Raw genomic sequence first — 21641 nt, 5'->3', positions numbered from 1 at the left:
GAACGTTTAAATGCCACATCAGGTGTCAGAGTGTGTGTGTGTGTGTGTGTGTGTGACAGAGTGTGTGTGTCTCTCCCGGCCTCATGTGAAGACAGTCATGGTTTTTGAAAGAACCCGTCCTCAGCCTGTTTGTCTCCGTCTGCAGGTCGATGCCGAGCGGTCGCCGGATGAAGTGTTCGCTCAGATCTGCCAGGCGATGGACTCCTCCTCCACCTTCTGATTTCTACCATTTCCTCAGAACAACTGCCTGCCCCCCCCCCCCCCCCCCCCACCACCACCACCCCTCGACTCTGCAACCTCTGGACCCCCCCCCCCTCCCTCTGCCCACATCACCTCACACCTCCACCAGACACATACGCTCATTGACCTCCGGTGGTATGCATGTATCACCTGATCAGTGAAACCTCCCTCTCGAAGCACCCGGCCGTCACGTCCTGCTTCACCTCCCTGCATCGTTTCTCTCTCTCCCTCAAGATCGGCTGCCACCTGCCAGACTGAGGCCGACACTGAGAACCCCCCCCCCCCCCTGCTGTGACTGAGAGCGCGCTCCCAGCTGAGGTGAAGGTGTCAGCGTGCGTCCCTGCTCTCATGCACAGCAACATGCGTCCCATCGCGACAAGCATGCAAGAATTACAATCAAGCTTAAACTGCCTTTTGTGCATTCAGCGAATAACGAGCAGAGTATTAAACAAATATTTGCATTTGTATGTTTCCAAGCTCATCGTGCAAGTGCTTGTTGGAGTCCGGTGTTTAACATTCAATAAAGACAGTGCATTTGCTAAACGCAGGATTTCTGAGTGTGCTTTGGTGTGTGAGTGCATGTGTGTGCTTTGGTGTGTGAGTGCATGTGTGTGCACGTGTGTGTGTGTGGGGACCTACATCTGTTTACACCAGCACAAAACTCAAGTCCCCATAATGTGGATAAATACATGTTAAGGTGAAGTTGGAGTCAGATTTAGGACGAATAAAAGATGTTTCTTATCTTAGGTTTAGGTCAAATTCATTTAATGTTAAGGGTTAGGCAAGTCGTAACTATGGTTAAGTTAAGGAGGGTTAGGGTTAGGGACAAACTTCGTCCGATGATATCAGGTGGTGCGACCATCAAGAAATAACCAATTTGGGACTTTGATGTTGAAATCCGTTCAAAGACAGGAAGTTGCATCATAAACCATTTTGCCAAGGAGCCATGGAAGCAGCAACAGGTTTGTAACTCTCTCTCAAGTTTGGAAAAAAAATTACCTTTTTCACAGCTGGTATGTAGTCGCCACATTTGCATATCATGTGGTATGACCTCAAAATAACTATGAATTTTAAGTTATTTCTAAACATATATATTTTGATTATAAATTTCATAGTGACCTTTTGTGCTGACCTAGTTTGTTTTCTTTAGGTGGCCAATTCTGTTCCTGTAAATTTTGACTGAACTAGAAAGATATCATGTGGTGCGACCAGTGTTTCACATGATAGATATATGTCCTAGATTGGGAGTTTTGATTTATATACATAAAGTACTTTATTTTGGAGGTCTAATAATAATACCAAGACCTGTATTAAATTTAAAGTAAAATATAAAATTTCTGTGGCTGAAATATTAATCACTGATACAGTAGGCTTAAATTTTTATCAATTGTATGCACTTTACTGGAAAAATAAGTCTGTTAACTACATTTAATAAGGGGACGGTGACATTATAGAACAAAAATATGAGATTTACAAAAACTCATAAATCAAATATTTATAATTTTTTATATGATTTTATGTGTACACAACGTTCCTAATGTTTGAATAATTATAATAGATATTCTTCTTTTTTTTGTATTTTAAAATTGGCCTGTTGAAAATCCTTATACGTCATTGACCCACAAGTCAATGTAATGTCCTCAGAAGTCATGGAGGCACAACTCTGTGTGTGTGTGTGTGTGTGTGTGTGTGTGTGTGTGTGTGTAGAGTAATGATCACAGTTGATCTGATAGCGCCATCTGCTGGTGGCAAGCTCACAACAAAAGGTGCTGAAATTAAATAAAAGTTAATTGAGGGTGAACAGAGGCTCGAGTCCTGCAGCAGCCGCAGGTTCGATTCCCCTTGCTCAGTTAACCTCAGTCCTATCGTTAAAGGCTTGATGCTCAAATAATGTTTTTTTTTTAAAGTGACAATTGTTAAGTATTCAATTTGAATTCCACCTTTAATCCGACAGCGTCTGAAGTGGTCCAGAGGGACGAGGTGGATAAATGGGAAAAGACAAAGGAAATTAAGGATTTTGAACAATTTCACATCCTATTGACACCTGGAGGTTAAAAAATTACTTTCATACGAACATAAAAAAGTCGTTGCCACAGAGGCACATCAAAATGATTCCATTCTTTTTTCAGCAGGTAGAAGAGGTGATAAATTAGCTGTCACTCATTTCGCCTCTCGGCTGACGACAGGTCACTGGTGACGTTCTGGGAAATAACGTTTTACAGACTCAAGGGAACGAGATCAGACATAATAATAAAGGATTATAAATATTGATTATTAATTTTATTTTCTCGTTTATCTTCCGTTTTGCTTAAAATGTCAGCAAACACAAAAAAATAACCAGATCCAAGTCACTTATTTAAATGTTTTGTCCGATCGACAATCTGACAACCAAAGATTCTGGTTAAAATAATACAAAGTGAAGATGTGTGAAGCTGGAAGCAGAGAACTTCTTCAACTTAATGAACTGAGTCATTGATCCAGTCGACTTATAAAAACATGAATTAAACTTAAGAGTAATAATAATAATAATGATACAGGAACCACATATGTAGAAACACTATTTTCACATACTTTTATTTCCACGGTTCTCCTCTAGCATTTTTTTACATTATTTTTTTTACATAAGAACAGACTGTTATACACAGATACTGAAGCGGGGCAAAAGGGGGGGGGGGGAAGGAGACGAAAACCATACAAAATGGTGTCTACTCAAGCACAACAAAATCTATGTGTATAAAACTGTGTGGGTTGTTCCACTGCGGAGGCACCAACCAAGACCTCAATTCTTTTTTTTTTAAATAGATTAATAAAAATACAATCTTTTAAATGGACCTTTTTAAAGTGAACTGCAAAAATTAAAGATCTAGAGGCATGATGACTGGATCGATAATGTCGGGGTAATGTGGGTCGATGGCGCCACGCAAGAAGGGAGGAGGTGTGGCCCCCCCTTGCAAAAAAAACAAAACAAAATAAACAAAACAAAAGATTCTTCTTTAAAAATGGCACACAGCAACTAGCACTGGCTACTTTTCACCATATACTTGTACACTCAACATAATCAACAACAGCATACACTGGGGGAGCAGAAAAGAAAACGGAAACAGAAAAATGATCGTGTATCATTTCGTACGTTCTCGTCCGCCTGCCTTCAGAAACGCGTGCTCTCCGTGCTGTAGTGCTTCCTTGTTAGACATGATTTAGTGGAGAGAGAGCGAAGGGGGAAAGGAAACAAGAGATGAAAGTGTGTGTGTCCGTGTACGTGTGTGTGTGTGTGTGTGAAAGGGTGAGAGGGTCAGAGAGCGACGTGGTGTGACAGTGGTAGTGACGGCTCCACGATCACGTACAGGTCGTCTGCAGATCGACTTCAAACGATCTGCAGCCGGGAAAACACAGCAGCCTCGACCCCCCCCCCCCCCCCCGAGCGTCTCACAGCAGCGCCCCCTTGCTCCCGCCGGGGAGGCTGCAACTCATAAATACTCAATCTACGGATTCCTACCTAAAACATTTTTTCACTCTTGCATAACACGGAGACCACGCACGCACGCACACACACATTTAAACCGTCTGTGTGTATCTCAGTTGATGACTTCACAGTCCACGATGACACACTGGTCGACCGCACGTCTCCGTTCGCCAGACTGATCGTCGGTTCTCCAGTTTCGAAGCAGCACAGGGAGGTAAACTGGAGGACGGTGACGGGGGGAGGGGAGCGGACAGCCCTCCTGGAGTCACAGAGCTCGGGAATGTCGGTGTGTCTTCTGTTTGTTTGTTTTTTTGTTTTTTTTCCTGTTTGTTAGTTTTTAAAAATAGTGTGCATCGTTTCAAATCACAGATCCGTTGATTAACCTGGCTGAGGTGGAGCGGGGGCCCCCTGTATTCTAAGGAACCAACATGGCCGCCCCTTTTGCTCGAGTCAGGGAGGCCAGTTTACCAACAGCCCCCCCCCCACCAGCAGCACCGTCGGTCTGCTCTGAGGCCCCCCCCCGGCTGTTTGCCTGCCTGCTGGCCTTCCTGCCTGGCGGCGGGTTAAGCGGTTATCTTGGACTTGGAGGATGGAGCCATGCACAGAGTGGCCTGTGGGATATGTGGAGAGAGCCTGGAGCTATGGGCGCCTGGGACCCTGTCATCTGTTGGCTGGGAAGTAGTTGGGGTCCAGGTAGTTGTAGCCTGTGCTCTGCGGCAGGCAGTAGTCCCTGTCCAGAAAGGTGTCCGACAGGTACACCGGCTCCAGGTGGTGGTTCGGCTTGTGGGTCTCCGTCTTGTACAAGCTGGAGGATGAGAGGGACGAACGGGGAAGAAGCATCAGTCACAGAAGAACCAGAGGAAACTGCCACTCGGCTGCGTAATTCAAAAATCAATAGCTACAGATCATATTTTTCAATCTATATCCTTTTAAAAAATGATCACAAAGCTCATGTGGGATCATTGTGCTTCTAATAAATGGAGAAATCTCAGTTTGTCTCTTTCTTCCTTCGATTTTTCTCACCAGCTGCTCATCCGTTCAACTTCCTGTTTGTGTTACTGAGGAGCCAAAGAAGAGCAATGTGGACTCAAGTGTTCTGGATGAACAGTGAGCTGGAAATATATACGATAAAAATATTGACGTGAAAAACACATTCCAGGCTATTTTCTAAGAGACGGCCACAGCAGGATCATTTAGTTTCCTGTTTAATGTCCACACAAGCGTGATGGGAATATTAAGTGGGAGAACAAGTCATTTATGTTTGGCTGCTGTCATGGCAACAAGATTTAACTCCAATGCGTCATCTAAGGTTGTTAATCAGCTGTTGTATATTTTCTGTTTCCTTTAATAGACATGCAAGGTTCAGAAAATGTCATAAACTAAAAATACAGACGTTAGTTTGTAAATCATTTCATACATTTTCCTTGATGCTTTAGTCCTAATGCATCTCAGTACATTTGCTAGTTTTCTTCAATGCAGATTAGTTCAGAGATGAAAAATAAATAAATCTCAAATATACACAAATTACCTTTTGTATTTTGCAGCAGTTTTATCTAGTTGAACTTTCAACTAGTATTTGTGTGAAAATAATCCTGAATTTAATAATCTATTGTTATTATTTACAGGCAGTGATGAGGACATTAGGTTCTATGATGAATAAATATAATATACGACTCATGAGATAACAAGCTCACTTTGAACAAACACTGAACTAGTGATAATCAACTGGAGTTTCAGTTCTTAATACAAATCTTCCCGGTACTGTAACTACGTAGTTTTGTCTGATTAACTCCTTAATAATATCAAATAGACTTCTGGTCACGTTGTATTTTCTGGCTCCCTGATGTTCCAGCTGTGGAGGAGCTCACCAGTCGGAGCAGCTGGAGCAGAAATCGACTGCGTTGTCAGACGGACAGTCCTGACAGTGCCACCGCACTCCCTGGATTGGTTCCATGCCACAGACGTCGCACTGCACAAAACAACACACACACAAACCATCTTCAGGACACAATGTCGGAACTGCATAGAAATATTTAATACAGCATTTCATGAAATGTGAAATAACAACATATGTGAACCTGGAATAGTGAATACAATTACCCTTTATTTCCCTCAGGTATTTATAGTAAAATGTGCTGTATATGTGAAAGCCTGGTTTGAATGTCATCACCACGATGTAAAGAAATGTGCTGATCTTCACCTTGAAGCCGAGGTGTCGCACCCCGACCTTCTCCTCCTGGAACTCCTGGAGCTTCTGTTTTTTCAGTCGCTTCAGCTCCAAAAGCTCTTTGTACTCTGGCAAATTTCTCAACTCCACAGGAACACTCTCATCATCCTGGGAGAGCAGGAAATGAGACACGCACACAAACATGCACACACACACACACGCACAGAAAGAAAGAAAGAGACATGACTGATAAGAATCAAGGCAGAGACAAAACATCTCTACATGACTCCAGCGATCCCGTCTGATAACGATATTCTGCAGAAGTTCAACATCCCGTACACAAATTCGCTGATGTTATTGATTTGTCTAATTTTAGTTGAACAAAAACAACATATCCATGAACATCAGCACAGATTTTCTTCTGTTTGAGCTGCAATGTTGTTTTGTCTCTGTGGTGAGCAGATTGTCTTTCTGCTGAAAGTACACAAGTAAAAAAAAAAGTCCTTCACAAAGACCGATCTTTAGTCTATACGATCCTCCAGCTCCGCACAGAGACAGAAAAACACTTTGGAAAAGAGAAAAGAGGCATTTTGTTTTCAACAATACCATCACTAGGACGTCTAGACAAGAAACGGCTTCGTGAAAGTCCTGCTAAGCTGCTGACGCACTTGCCCTGAGGAAACTTCAGGTGCGACCTGCAAACACGGCCCAAGTAAAGGACAACCCGGTGAAGTGAGAAATAATCGCGGCCCCTGCTGGCAACATCTTTGTGACTTGATTTCATACCGGCGGTGTCAAAGGTTTTGTGAATGCGCCGGTGGAGCCAGCAGCCTGTGGTCTCAGCAGGACACGGCAACCTGGTTTCCCTTAAAGGTTACCTCCATCAAAAGGGGAGAAAGAAAGTGTCAGCGCCTGGATAATGGCGAAGCGTCAGGAGTTGGGCAGTTCAAATGGAACAAGGAGCCAGGCCCCCCTGCTGGGATTCTGCTTTTTCTAACGGCACACACTGACCTAATAGGTGTGAGAAAAAACAGACGAGAAATATCAGGGGCCAAATGCTCCACTGCATCCAAAGGTGATAAAGTGGAGTTATGATGAAGGCCGTTATAGGAAAGCACATGTAACAAACGAGGCATGGCGTGCAGCTTTAACCAGCCATGTTCCTACAGGCCACTACGCACCAGTGTGGTCGATGAGCAGCGAAACAAAAAAGTCGAGGGGAATCAGATAAATTACAAAGAAATCTCCCACAGCAAGATATAAAGACACAAAAGCTTTGAGGCTTCCAGTAACTGAGGACTAACCGAGTCATCAGCAGAGGGGTCCTGCACGCTTCCGTAATACGCCGAGCGCTCGTCGTCTTCGTCCATGAAGACCGGAGGCTCGTAGGAGGTGAGGAAGGTGGACGGCCGGTACAGGTGCTTGTTAAGGTGGTGCTGTCTCTTACTGGACGCCTGCAGAACAAACCGGTAACGTTACAGAAGCAGGCAGGTCATTTTAAATGGTGTTTGTATGTCCTATAATAGGGCAGGAGAATATGGGTGACATCAATATCATAAATAAAGATTTATAAACAGTGTATCAGGATGATGCAAATACGTGAAAATACATATAAAATAATCATCCGACTAAGAGTTATCGACACATGACACCTTACACACATAAAAACAACTCTTTGTTTTATTGGAATTAGTCACTCGATACGGACGAGGGGTTTAGTGAATGAGCTGAAGTTACCTTTTTAGTGTACATGCACAGGTTGGGTGTTCTTCCAGGCACGGGGATACCAGCTTTTGTCAGTTTGATGAAGTACTTTTGAACCCTACTGGCCACCTGGAATGTTTCAACAGGAAAATTGCTGCGTTAATCATCTCCAACGGAGGAACAGCTGCTCTGAGTAATTGAGGTCACACACACACACACACACACACACACACACACACACACACACACACACACACACACACACACACACACACACACACACACACACACACACACACACACACACACACACACACACACACACACACACACACACACACCTACCGGGGGGGGGGGGGAGCAGTCATCATACAGGATGGCCTTTGCCTTTAAGCACTGACACACTTTACACTCATGCAACTGAACAGGATGTTGCCATTGTAAAGATTTCTCAGTGTCATGACAGGATCATAAAAACAGGCCAGCAGCGCACAACGATCCCAGTCAGGTTTTTCCAGGTGTAGTTCACCTTGAGGTTAGTTGCCTCTCTGAAGTACATTCTTTCCAAATTATGAAAGAGTAGATAATGAGGTTTTATAATCTATAGAAAAGCAACTAAACAAAATATTTTGCATTAAGTGGGTACAAAGTACGGATCAGACTCTGTCTTCACCTGTTTTGCTGTTCGGTTTCCCAGCTCGTCAGCGATCTTCTGCCACCTCCTGGACTCCACCTCCTCGGGAGGAAACTTGACGAGAAGCTGCTCCAGTTTTTTCTAGAAAAAATACACAAAACACCAGGTGTAAACTGTTAAAGAACAAATGTAATGAAAATGCAAAAACAGCCCATGAATCAGCGGGTGGAACAAATTAATATACATGTGGGCTGCTTATAAATAAAAAGGTGTAAATTTAGCTGTTATTTTATGAAAAAGAGAGTTCTACTGATTATAGGCCTTAAATATTAAAATAGAAAATAAAAATATGAATATACTAGTGACATCAAGTGATCACCACATGTTTGTTTTATAGTTTGTTCTGTTTTGCACCGATCAAATCTGTGCTTTTTGGTGAATATGTAGAAACACTAAACGATTCCCCTGATAAACGACGTCTATCAGATCAGAGATGGTGAAACATCGTACGCGCTCGGTACCAACCTGCTCCTCCACAGTCCACAGCTGGTTAAATGTGTCAGACTTGTTCGGCTGACAAATCCTCCCCCTGATCATCTGTCAAGAAAACATGAGTGACAGGAGAGTTGAAAGACTGACTTTAAACTAAAATAATAGGCAAACACACCATTTGAAGAGATCTGTGCACAAGCACTGCCTGTCACACGGAGCCCGTCAGTGAGACAGAGATAGTTGAGCTGTCAGCTGTGACTTGAGACATGTCACTGGCAGGATGCAAAAAAAACCTGACTGATAAACAAAATCTGGTTCGGATTCAGACGGGGAAGTTCACGAGAATGCAAATGTGCTTGTACAATATAAAGTGAGAGAGAAAAGCTGCTTTCAGACATGAACATGGACTGACTTTTCTCCAGAGGAGGTGCATGTGTGAACACAAATGTCCGAGAGAACCCCCCCCCGCGCTGTGTTGTGCATGTGTGAAAGGAAAACTGCAGGAAAACTCTGTAGCCAATTCTCCGGATTTCACTTGCAGGTCATGTCTGAAAACGTCTAAAGAGAAACAATCAACGAGTTGTTTGTTAAGTACTAACACTTAACATTGTCTGATCCCGATGGGAAGTGAAACCTTAGAGCCCATTCAATGTGAAAAGAGACACAACAAAGAGGCCAAGAATAAGACAATGATCAAGGGGTGTGGGAGAGGCGGACCACTAATGTTACCATAGACACCATCTCCACACTAATCACATACTGGGAGCCACCATGATGGCAGCAGCAGCACCAGTGGGTCTCACTAAGCAGGCAGAGCTGTACCTGCGCTTGCCTTCCGTTCTCTAGGGCGTCACTAGTGGGCAGGGACGAGTACATGGTGGAGGACTCGCCCTCTTTCTTGGGCTCTACTGGACTTTTTGGTCGAAGAGGCAGACCTGAAGGACAGAAACGAGCAGAATTAAGCTGTAGGAAAACAAAAATAGTTTTGTGCTTATTGTATTGTACACCCTGTAACAGTAAGACAAAGAATCTCTCTTGAATGAAGTGATTTCTAAATGTATATGTGCCTTTGTCAAAGATCAGCTTGAGCCGCCGGGTTTTGCGCTTCTTGTCGCAGAACTCCCTCTCAAAGTCACCGAGTCCTGAGGTGTACTGTTCCCACGCGATGTCGGGGAGCTGGACGACCCGCTGAGGACACGGCAAGCCCAAGTTCACCTGAGGATCAGAAGAACCAGGAGAAACGACCCGTTAACAAAGGATCTCATAACTTCCAGAACTCTCACTGCAACAATGTGACAACAGAAAAGAAACTGAGAAACTGTGGGACAAACCTTTATCATTTCTATTTTTCTTCTGTATGCGCAAGTTTTGATTTCTCTGCAACTTTGAACTTGACTCCAGTCATTGCTCAAATATGTCAGCACATATTAATTAATCAAGCAGATCGTGCATCTCGGTTCAAGATGGTCGGTCACGTTTCAACACTTCCTAAGCAGGTTCTTGATGTAACGTCTGCAGCAGGTGTTCCGACAGGTTTACTGGCCTCATTCATCCGACTGCACCAGTTCATTAACTGATTTGCCCTGATATCCCATTGAGTAAGCAGTTTCCAAGATTCAGGGTAGAAAACGTGTGTGAACAAACCAGTCGATGTGTACGTGCAGGACAAAAGCAGAACAGTGGAGGAGGGAAAGCAGTCTGCAACCTGAATTTAACAAGCTGCCAGATATTTAATCCAGCAACGTTCCAATAAAAAAAAGGTATTTCTGAGGCCAAGAACAAGAACTAGAGTGCTGCCCCAAATTAGTTGGATATACAACCCCCTAATCTATCCATATCAGAATTTGTATTCCCTAAAATCAGTATCAGCACGAGTCCTAAAGCTCAGTCAGGCTCTGATGCATGTGTGTAATGTATATTTCCTGCCACTAATTCAGGTTTTTTTATTGTAAACATTACCTGTTTCTGCAGCTGCTCCACAAAGCTGATGGGATCGCCGAGTGCTTCTCTCTGGTGACGCGCCAACGTCTCCAGGTCCAGGATGGCCTGCGTGCGCTGGGCCTCGAGAACCCCGATGGTCTGCAGCAGCCTCTGGTAACTGACATGAAGGGAAGTGAGTTTAGACAAGGAGAGGAAGGAGTGGACTTGCTTACATTATTTAACATGACACTTGGAATGTTGCAGCGTATAAAACTTTCAGTCTGAGACGATGCATAATTCAACCACAGTGCTGAGAACATAAAGACGGGGAGAGTGTTTCTATCCTTCCGTTCTACTTTGCCAAAAATGTGTTGGAGATACAAAACTTGGGAAAAGACTATAAAATATATATCTTCTCAAACTAACACCTCTACAGTTATTTCTATTATACAGTCCACTATGGACGACAGCGGTAAACAATACGTTTACATGGTGAGATACAACCACAACACTGGTCTGTAACGATGCACGTCACTCAGATTTTACATCATGACCAACACTTGGGGTTTTGCCGTCGCTCGAGGAGCCTGCAGCGCTGCAGAAGAAGTCCGACCTTTCCACTCGCCCATTCTGGGGCAACGGGACGACTGTGAACTGAGCTGTCAGTGACTAAGTGTGGCACTGACTCAGAGGCAGAGCTGGAGGAATTGACAGCAATGTCACTACGTCCCACACGGCTTTAACCTAATGCAGGTGCTCAGTGGAGCAGAAAGGATCAATCTCTTTTAACAGGACATGAATGAAAAATCAATGCACGGGTGACAATTTATTCAACGGCAGCCGGTGGTTTGAAAACCCAACAGGTAAAAACACGCCGACGAGTCAACTGTGTCTCACCTCAGATCCCTTCATTAGTTTCACACACCATGTTTCTACAGAGTGTGAGGAGCAGCTGACTTTGTCCTATGCTACAGTGGAAGCTGTAAATCTGGCTCCTTCGCAGTGACATTAAAAACACGACCTCACCTCCCCTGTACTGCAGAGGGATTCAGATTAAAATGTTAAATCTGTGCAAGAGAAAGCAGCAAACAGGACAAATTCCTTAACTCAACAGATGATCTGTGTATGAGTCGGTTTTAAGGGAAACGAGGAGGGCTCGGCTCAGCGTCTCAACACCCTGCACCCCCTACGCGTGTCCAGGGACAAGTCTGGTGTTTCATTGCCACCTACTGGGCCTGAAGTCCACTGACAAACACTGGTGTTAAATGAAAGGCCGGGTGGGACAATGTTTTTGCCAAGTCAATGTCTGATAACTAAGAATTACATAATGTTTAATTCAAATATTCTACCTGATATACGTAAAGGATGCTTTGTCAAATGTGACAATTATAAAAGGTAAAAATACAAGACCTTCTGTACACAGACCATCAATCATGTCAGTCAATTCACCATATTCAGCAACCCCGAAAATGCCGACTCATGCTTCCCTAAAAAATTACTCCTTGCTGTATTGATCCGAGCCTTCGGAAATTTCCCTTACTCAGCACAATAAACCCCGTGGCATTTCTCAGAAACTGGATAGAATTACATTGCAATACGAGCGCAGTGGAATCTAATTCTGAAGTCACTTTCCAAACATGAGACATTCACCAACACTGGTGTCAAAGACAAAAAGGAGCTGAGCAGATGACGTCTCCTGGCCCCTAAAGCGCGCCGTCCGTCTACCGGCTAATAAAGAGGCATCATGAATCATCTGACCTGCCACAGTGCGGTAAGCAAGGCTCGCCTGAGTGCAGCATGAGACCTGTCGGCGAACATAAACATCCCATCGTAGACCACATTTAACAGAAAAACTAGAAAAAACAGCCGAGCACTGAGAAGCCCCTTTTTTCTCCTGTAACAACTCTCTGAGAAAAGCGAAGAGAAGCAATCAGAGCCGTGATTTTAAACATCAAATCTCCTCAGGGTTTGGAAATCTGACAATTGGCAGCAAATTCACACAATTACAGCACCAGACTGAAGGTGGAAATTAAATGCGAGAAAACATGTAAAAACCTAAACAATGAGACAGGAGCTAAACTTAGACGCCCGACAATGTTCCCATAATGCCTGAGAAGACACTCCGAAAATAACTGGGATAATTAAACACTTCTTTACACTTGTGTTCACAGGTAAAAGGACCAAAAAAATGTGTTTTTAGGTCTTAAGTCCTTTTCCTTCATCAGAAAACTGAACCAAATCAATCAAAAGAGAATTTATGATAAATTAATCAGGTCTTAAAATGTTGTATTCTGTGGCTACAGCATCATCAATGTGAGAATTTGATGGTATTCTTTGGCATATGAGAGGAATCAGATTGTATTTAAGATTTCGACACTAACAAGATAACCATGAATACGGGACAAACTTTTTTCTGACATTTAAACAAACGAAACAATAAACGCCTGATTGAAAGGAAAATTATTTCAGCTGCATCTCTCGTTGCATAATTAACACAGAGAGAGAAAAGAAGAGAAAGATTGTTCTGCTAATCAAAAGACTCGGGAAGATGTTACATCTTCAAACCAGGCATCATCTCAGAGGTTCATCATGAATATAATCCCTCAAATATTAAGCAGGTGAGTAACAGGCATAAACACACGGCTACATTTTAAAGTGCTCAAAAGCAGAAATGGAAAAACTGTTATACTCTAATGTTTATGACACAAAAAGACAAACTAATGTGTTTAACATTGACCCAAGACGACAAAGAATAAAGAGCATTTCTGCTTCATTCAAAACCAGAAACCAGAAATAACGCAATGATCACAGAACACAGAGAACAACATGTGTGAGAGCTGCAGCGACAAAAGCTGAGGAGAAAGCAAAATCCCCGGGGAGCTCCCACATACTCTTTATTGTGTTTAAGAGCCAGGTGGTCAGACTCAAAATAATACACGTCTGGCTCCTCCTCTTCCTCCTCCTCCTCCGCAGCCTGGCTCTGTGTGAGATCCCTGCTGCTCTCGGCCTCTTTACGATCCATAGAACCACCGGCCTCGCCACCTGCCCTGTCCGCGGGATCCACCGACATTGGCTCCTCCTTAAAGGGGCCAACAGAGTCTGAGGGGGCAGGTTCCTCCACCATAGGGCAGACCTCCTCCAGCCCCACCTCCACCTCCCCCTCTTCCCTCAAGGGACCATTGTCTCTAGGAGGAGAGCAGGCCTTGGAGGAGGTTGCTTTGCCACCAGTAGCAGCTCTCCTGGGTGAAGTCCGTAGGGTGTATCTGTGTTCATAGAGCTCCGTGAAAGAGGGGGGCATGCTGGATATTGAGGGGTTGCACCCTGGCTCTGTGGGGGAGGGGGTTGTTGCTAGTGGGGGTGTTGTTTCTCCTGAGTTACCGTTGTTGATTGGACTATTGTTCGTGTTGGGTGTGGTGTAGGAGGTGGAGGCAGCAGCTTCCTGCACTGGTGTTGGTGGCCGGCCGTTAGTGTCGCTCTCCGTCACCTGCTCCTCGTGGGCCAGACACAAAGTCTCGCCCACCACGTCGACCTCCACCTCCTCCACCTCCTGCTTGGCCACTATCAACTCAGAGATTGGATCCTCTGGAACAGCCTCAAGTGGCGGCGCAGAGGAGGCTGGCGATTCCCCTGAGCCAGAGACCTCCATCTGCCCAGGGTCAGAGTTTCTACAAGGCACAGCAGGGTCAGGGGATGAGGGAGCCCCCACCTGGCTGCCGTTGAGCAGCGACGGGCAGCTGGTGACAGAGGTGGGACTTGAACTAGTCTCTTCAGTGAGCGTGCCAGGTTCCTCTGCCGTATTCTCTGCGAGTCCATTAGAAGCTTTATGAGTATTCAGGGGCTGGGAAACCCCGTCGCACTCCAGATGAACATCCTCTGTCTTCACAGCCATCAGCTCACCTTCCTCTTTACTGAGGACCGGTGAGGCCGGAGCGGTGTGAGCAGAGTTTTGGCTGGGAAAATCTTCACTACTGTTGTCCTTGTTAGGCTCCGGTACAGATACTGGACTTTCAGGTTTCAGAGGCTCAGATTGCTCCTCGGGTCCCTGAGACTCTCCAGAGCGGGAGCACCGCTTGGCCCTTTTGATTTGAGGAGAGGCCTCTCGCGCCCCTTTGCCTCTATCACAGTTCTCGGGCTTCTCAGGACTAATGTCTTTTTCTAAACAGGACACGCCCCGCTTCCTGGAGCTGGTCCACTGCTCCACCTCAGCTGGGGAAGCATTTGAGTCAGTTTCCTTTCCCTGCAACGAGGCCTGTTGCTGGCCATCGTGCCGAGTGTTCTGCTTGGTATCCTGCTTTGTATCGTGTTTAGCGTCCTGCTTTGACTCCTGCTTAACATCTTGCTTTGACTCCTGCTTGCTCTCCTGTTTGGTGTCCTGCTTCGAATCCTGCTTGGCGTCCTGTTTCGACTCCTGTCTAGTTTCCTGCTTCGACTCCTGTTTCGACTCCTGCTTGGCGTCCTGCCTCTTCTTGGGCGAGCGGGCCCTGGGTAGAGGAGACACCGAGGTCTCCTCTGGCTGGGCGATGCTGCGGTTCCTGAGGGTTCGACCACAAAAGTTCTCATCCAATCCATTGAGCCCAACTGATGACCTTGTGACACGCGAGGAACGGGACGCGGCCATACTACGGCGGGGGCCTACTCTCTCCTCATCCTGGTGCTCTCTCCTCTGCAGCAGAACGTGGGCACCTGCAAAACACACACAAACAGACACATGCACTTCATTAAGATATTATAATAAGGTGTTAAAGGTTAAGTTGAAGCACTACTTTTGCAGTGGTTATTGGTTTGATGGGTTTCAAAAGGCAGACGAGCTCAAAGTGAAAGCCTTGAGGTTTTTCAAACAAAGGCATTCATCAAAACACCTATGTTAAATAGTGCCTGGGTCATTTCTCAGCTCACACCAAAGAGATATTGATTTCTCCTCATTGTAGCTAAGCAACACCTTCTGTCCACTGACAGAACTAGATGTCTTATCTCAAGTCTGTGCAAAGAAAAACGGGTGGGGGTGGTGGGGGGGGATCAACACGGGGAAACGTGAACGTCTGATCTCACATCTCGCGGAAATGACCAATGATTTTTGACACTTCACAAATGTCACTGGTTTGAGGCTAATCTGTGTGCGTGTGTTATGGTTACTCCGGAGAAAGGTGTGTACAGCGCTGGGAGAATTTTAAGGACAGAAAAGCCCTGAAGGAGACAAGCTGCTGAATTTCACAAAAGGTGAATCACAAAGAAAGAAGGAAACAAGTCATCATAGAGAATCATTTTTTTGTATTTTAAGTGAGGGTGTATTTACTTCCTCCCTGCAGGGATGAATGGTTATTCTGTCACACAAAGAATAAATAAGTTTTACCGGCTGACAGATGTTTTGACAGAGAAGCGACGATGTGATTCTTACGTTCAGTTCAGCGGAGATAAAACGCTGCACCTGTACATTTATCATCCCAGCGTAGTCTGGTTATCTCTCTGTAACAGGTGCGCCCGAGGACTAGCGCGCTGCCATCCTTCCACAATTTACTAGAACATTAAAAAATAAAAAATTCTATAACAAAAATCCTACACAAGGCTTAGAGGCTTTAAGTGTGGACAACCGTGGAGGCTTAGAACATGACGATCAACTTCCTGAAACAATCAAGTACAACAAATCCACCCGACAAACTCAGTGTGTTACATTAGTGAGAACATTACTTTGGAACGGAAATCCTGACTCACAGTGTGACCTGGACAATAAGCACCTTACAAATGCAACCAGACACCGGTGAATCTTGGCTCTTGCTCTATAATAAATAATCTGTCTTACTAATAATAGACCAATGCCCGAATAATTGTTCACTATATCATAATCTTACTGGAATTCAGGCTGTAGTGGAGACAAATGTGACTAACATTGCTGCTTTTCAAGACCATGATGAATGAAATGCATCTACGACAGATGTTGAGTCACTGAATTACTTCCTCATAATTAAAGATAAGGTGAAGTCGCCTCGTAGAGAACAACGCTCTAAACACCACATTATCTTACAAACTACAGACAGAGATACTAAGTGTCCACAGTCCTTCCCACAGACAAGCAGAGTGTACTGTGATCAATACAGACTGATGGTGTCTGTAGACGCAGATCCACATTAATAACAGCGTGCTAAATATCTGTATCATTGAGACAGAACTACAACACATACACGGATAAACTACCCATGCCACAGAAACATTTATCTTAAATCTAAGCATACACAAATTAGTAAATTATCTGTGTGCATGTAAACAAACATTTAAAGTATTTTTTTTTTTAATTACTGCAGGTGGATAAAGAGAAATCCTCTCCTGGTAAATATATATTATTCCCTTGTACCTGAGAACACAGCGAATCAACACACAGGAATCTTTCCACTGAACTGTCCTCTAGTCTAGATCACGGCTGCTACTAATAACTCAAACAACAGAGGACAATAAAAAGGTGACACAGTAAAGGTGATTCCAAAGTGACTTTCTGGGGGAGATGATCTCACTGGATGACGATGAGATACAGTTGCAGGCGTCTGAAGCAGAAGACGGAAAACACTGCATCAATTAGCATTATGGACCCGGTGTTCATTTACATTAATTTCTAGTACATCAATCTTTGGAGTGACCTCTGTCGAAACGGACTTAAAAGCTCATTGTTGGCTTCTCTTTGACAATCTCCTCCGATCGACACGGTGCTGACGCAGCAACATCCAGGCCAAAGGCGACTCTGGCAACAAATACATTTTGATAATATTCCTTTCGGGAGATAACGTAATTGTCACCTGGAACAAGCACTACCACGTGCACGTATTACTCAACCCCCCCCGTGACAGACTCAAGCTGAGAAAGTTAATGTGATTTGTCCGTGCATATAATAAGAGAGAGAAAGGAAAACAATGGGGTGAGCAGGGGACAGGTCGTTCACCCTCAGACTCGACATGACAAACATAATTACACTGGCTCTTGTGACCTGCTTCCAAAAACTGGAAAACGAATCCCTACTTGCTCACGGTTACAGTTCGGCAGTATGAGCTGGATGAAAGACGTGCTCCCATGTTGTCGTCCCAGTAACATGTGGTCGGAACAAAGTCTCATTCTGAAGGAACATTTTCTATGTTTTATGTCCATGAAACAATATAATGAATGTTGTGGTTACTTGTCAAATGTGACTCCCTCTGACTACATCCACATTAAACTGAAAATAAATTACACACCAGCCTTTCCTCTTCATTTCAGGCCTCCACCCAGACAAACTGTTTTTCTCCCCACAAAATACAATTTTCCAAAACAGCGTCCAGTCCACTATTATGAGGTAGGTGTGCAATAACTTTTTTTTTTATATATGGGGCTGATTTTAAAACAAAAAACCTCTTGGCTGTGGAGCGTGTTTTTGAACTGGCCTCAGAATACAAAAGATTTAGGCACTTATGGTGTTTGGATTCTTTGTCCTCACGCAATAGCATCAAGGCGTCGATACAACACCTTCCAACTGCTAATCAGCGCCCTTACAGGCACCTTTATTCCAACTGTCATTATCTCTTCTGCCCCGTGATGATCGTTTTAATACCAGTGTGTGAACAAAGTAACATAAATGACCACGGAGAGATTAAACGACTGTTTGGCTCAAGAGGAAAAAGAGATTTAGCTTCTTTTTCTTCCACAATGTAGATCCAGTATATGAACAGGCGGAAGGTGGTCGGGCAGCATTAGACCCTAATGTTCCTGAAAATTGTATTTGCTACTGTCAAAGTCCATACGTATATATGATTCTGACATTTACAGACTAAAATACTAATGTTTTGGGTTTAATAACTTTAAGAGTAGCTTTTTGGAACATGAATGTCTTAAATAATCCTATTAAGGAGGAATTATATTCCTTCAGGGAACTCACCTATCTGATTTGTTTGGGGGGGGGGCCAGATAAATAATTAATTTTACTTTGAAACCGGTCTTTAAGAGGAGTGGAAATATTACATTATTCTGTTAGTTTAGTTAGTAATTAGTTAGTGAGATCAGGTATAAAGATGTGTGTATACATGTAAAACTTTTCTATGTTTCTTGGAATAAAGAAGATAGTTGATCGTCATTTACCTTATTTCTGTTCTAGCAAGAACAGTTTAAAGATCTATAATTAATAAATGACGTCTAGCATCTGGAGGTTGTGGATGTCCTGGTGCTCGGCAACGATGCTGGACTGTGCTGCTGCTCTTGTCAAAAAAGAACTAAAAGTCAATCCCCAAATCATCCTGCAGCTCAACAACAACCACAGTTAGAGAGACGGAGCCATGAAGATCTATCTTCAGCAACAAGAAGCACAAGGAGTCCTAGGACAGATGGCCTGGCCCCCACAGAGGCCTGATCAACATCATTGAGTCAGTCTGGGATTACACAAAGAGACAGAAGACACAGAGACAGAACTAAATCCACAGAACAACTGTGGAAACTTATCCAGGAGGCCTGGAACAACCCAGTACCTTGAAAAACTGGGCGTTAACGCACTGAGAAGAAGTGGTGCTACACATTAAATATTGTTCTTTGTGGTTGCTGCACTTTATATGACCTTAATTGATAAATAAAAACTATTCACGCCCCCTTTTTTTTTTTTTAAAGGATCCTCAGTTTACTTTTGGTAAAACTTTACAATATACCATAACATCCCTTCCCCTAAGAATGAACACTATGAAATGTGAAAACAGACTCCAGGCCTGTGGGTCCCACCCTGGAAACATGATTTTATGCAACACCATGTTGTATTTTGACTTTTTGCTTCCTTCTTGTGAAAGACTGGATCTGTTCAACTCGTCAAGCGTCTGAAAGGAACAAAATGTGGTAATTCATGTCAACATTAAGGTCATAGCAACTAGACTTAGCTTTTGTTTTACAGGGTTCAAAGCCCAAAAGGGATTGGAACCAAAGCATCAGACCATTTGATTTGTTATCGCTGGTTTCTACAGCTAGAGGGTAAATGACTTTGGACAGTCCTGAGTTACAGATCTGAGGAGAAAGGTCTGGTTTTAGTGGGTGTTCTTTACAGAAGAATGTTAAACTGTGGACGCTTCTATTGAATAAAACACAAGTCAGACTTAACTACTGCTTCTCTTAAGAGGAACATCTCAGCACACACGGTCCCAGTAAAAACCCCACAAGGGCTGATTTTTCTATTTTACATAAATTGGGGTTAAAGCTGATCCCAGTTGTGTGGCCAGTGATCCTGGCAGAGCTGGAAACGAACCACCCCAGCCTCACATGCTAGTTTACTTTAACGTAACCATAAAAAGCCAGGATGTGTTATTAGTCAGTGCAGCTTCCTAAACACAACACATGTGTGACTAACTCTCAAATCAAACCACTTCCTGTTCTTCTGTAAACCACGTTTGGATGTGAAGTTGTGTTAAACACGTGCTGGTTGTATCGCAGTGATCACGACCGGACCAGGGCTGTGCAGATCAGTTGCCTTCACACACACAGACACACAAACACACAAACGAACACAAACACACAAAGCAGAGGTTCCACTGAGATTCCAAAGCTGTAAACTCCAGCTGCACATAAACAAACACAACATGTAGAAGGCTAGTGTTAGCAAAGCGGCTAAGCTAACTGAGTTTCAGAGGCAGATAAACAAACAGGGTCAGCGCTGTGTTACCGTCCCTCTGCCGCTGACCTGTAGTTCAACACTACCGCGGGGCCTACTGGCAATACAATAAAAAGAAATCCACGAGGTGTTATTGATACACACACCGACGAGAACCACCCGAACACCCCCCACCAGCAGCAGCATCCCAGCTACCCAGCAGCCCAGCACCGATAAAAGTTGGCAGGCACGAGGGGACCGTTAAACCGCCGGGACCAGACAACGGTGCCGCCGGGGAAGCGAGCACCGGTCTGCGGCAGGTGGACTCCGAAGTTCCCCCCGTTAGAAACTCCGGTTCGGGGCAAAAAACAACACAGGTGGTTCACGGGAGCTAGCCAGCATGCTAACCGTTAGCACGAAGCAACTTCCCAAGGCAGCGAACGTTACTCGACCTAGCTTGATGTCGAGCGAGCTAACACCCGCAAACTCTTCTTACCTTTTTAGCTCCGCGGGATGAACCCACACACGCAAAAACCGTTCACGCGTCCCGCACGCCAAACTGCAGACCCCCTCGTCTAACCCGCACAAATCATCCCCGCACAGCCGCAGGACAAGTGCACGCACACAACACAACCGAGCCCGGTGCTTGTTTGGCACGACTAGTTAGCCGAGTTGGCTAACGTCACCAGCGGCTAATTTTTCCCCGTTAACCGCACCGTGCAGGGAGGGAGAATCGTGGCGATGTGAGCAGTAGCCTCCGCCGCTGCCGCCGCTGCCGCCAGCGTCGGGTACATGCTAACTTAGCTCCGCCGCGTCCACAGGCGTGAAGTCCATCAACACCGCGTTAAAGCTAAATGGAGTTAACCGCCCCCGGTGTCACGTTTCGCCGAGGTTTTCATTCCGCCTGCCCGAAGTAGCGCGGTTAGCAGCCGAGTAGTGGCATTAGCACTTGGTAACCCGTTAGCAGCTCCGGCTAGCCGCTGCAGGTTTAGCCGAGCTAGCCGATTGTTCCGCGCATAACTTTGCCGAGGTATTCGCGTGTCGCCCCGGACGCCGGTCGCGGACATTTTCGCCGGGATGTTACACCCGGGCTTTGCCCTTCGCTGCGCCGCGACCACAGGCTCGCGGGCGCACTTCTAAATCGCTTTTTTTTGTAGCCCCGAGAATTGCACATACCTCACTTCCGTACATCTGCTGCACGTTCGGTCGCAGCCATGTTTTCAGTCCAGGCAACTCGTCGGGGTGTGTGTGAGCCGATGGAGCCGATGGAGCCGCGCGCGTCCACACGCAACACAACACTGAACATTTCCACCTGTCAGAGGAGTCACGCTCCCCCCGGTCACCGCCGCCGACCGGAGCCCGGTCCTTTATAAACAACCGCACACATCATGATGGACTCGTCCTCTCCTCATTTACCTGCTTCTCACTGAAGTAGCACTAAATGCAA

The 21641-nt window shown here is 44.9% G+C and overlaps 2 protein-coding genes across 5 annotated transcripts in view; one reads left to right on the top strand and one right to left on the bottom strand.

The window, feature by feature from the left end:
- The window catches only part of ak5 (adenylate kinase 5), a 47899-nt gene extending 47115 nt beyond the window's left edge, over positions 1 to 784 (top strand). The window contains exon 14 of the mRNA XM_034612520.1: positions 146 to 784. Coding sequence (XP_034468411.1) covers positions 146 to 220 — 75 coding nt within the window. The 3' untranslated portion in view covers positions 221 to 784. The remainder of the gene's footprint in view (positions 1 to 145) is intronic.
- A 3253-nt stretch (positions 785 to 4037) lies between these two features.
- Positions 4038 to 21633, bottom strand: zzz3 (zinc finger, ZZ-type containing 3). Of its 4 annotated transcripts, none has more exons than XM_034612490.1 (12): positions 21371 to 21633; positions 13512 to 15303; positions 10660 to 10798; positions 9768 to 9915; positions 9523 to 9635; positions 8734 to 8805; positions 8248 to 8349; positions 7608 to 7703; positions 7175 to 7324; positions 5904 to 6038; positions 5572 to 5672; positions 4038 to 4508 (listed from the first exon to the last, which is right to left on the bottom strand). In XM_034612490.1, exons 2-12 carry the CDS (start codon positions 15236 to 15238, stop codon positions 4364 to 4366), a joined length of 2928 nt encoding a protein of 975 aa, XP_034468381.1. In that variant the 5' UTR covers positions 15239 to 15303; positions 21371 to 21633; the 3' UTR covers positions 4038 to 4363. The 4 variants fall into 4 exon arrangements, with proteins under 4 accessions (XP_034468381.1, XP_034468383.1, XP_034468382.1 ...); XM_034612492.1 differs by lacking the exon at positions 21371 to 21633 and adding an exon at positions 20911 to 21311; XM_034612491.1 differs by lacking the exon at positions 21371 to 21633 and adding an exon at positions 20695 to 20898 and having other exon boundaries at positions 13512 to 15305.
- Positions 21634 to 21641: the final 8 nt, after the last annotated feature.

Source organism: Hippoglossus hippoglossus, chromosome 17, assembly GCF_009819705.1.
Source record: "Hippoglossus hippoglossus isolate fHipHip1 chromosome 17, fHipHip1.pri, whole genome shotgun sequence".
NCBI classification, from domain to species: domain Eukaryota; kingdom Metazoa; phylum Chordata; class Actinopteri; order Pleuronectiformes; family Pleuronectidae; genus Hippoglossus; species Hippoglossus hippoglossus.
Note: the sequence above shows the minus strand (reverse complement) of the source record. Positions and strands in the feature narration are given on the sequence as shown.

What these genes read in the sequence shown, in the direction of transcription:
- zzz3 (XM_034612489.1), bottom strand. Translation starts at nt 15,504, where the DNA reads ATGACCCAGGCACTATTTAACATAG. An exon ending in TGGAGCAGCTGCAGAAACAG is followed by an intron (nt 9,916 to 10,659) that starts GTAATGTTTACA and finishes TCTGATCCTCAG; the next exon opens with GTGAACTTGGGCTTGCCGTG. An exon ending in TGTGCATGTACACTAAAAAG is followed by an intron (nt 7,325 to 7,607) that starts GTAACTTCAGCT and finishes TTTGTTCTGCAG; the next exon opens with GCGTCCAGTAAGAGACAGCA.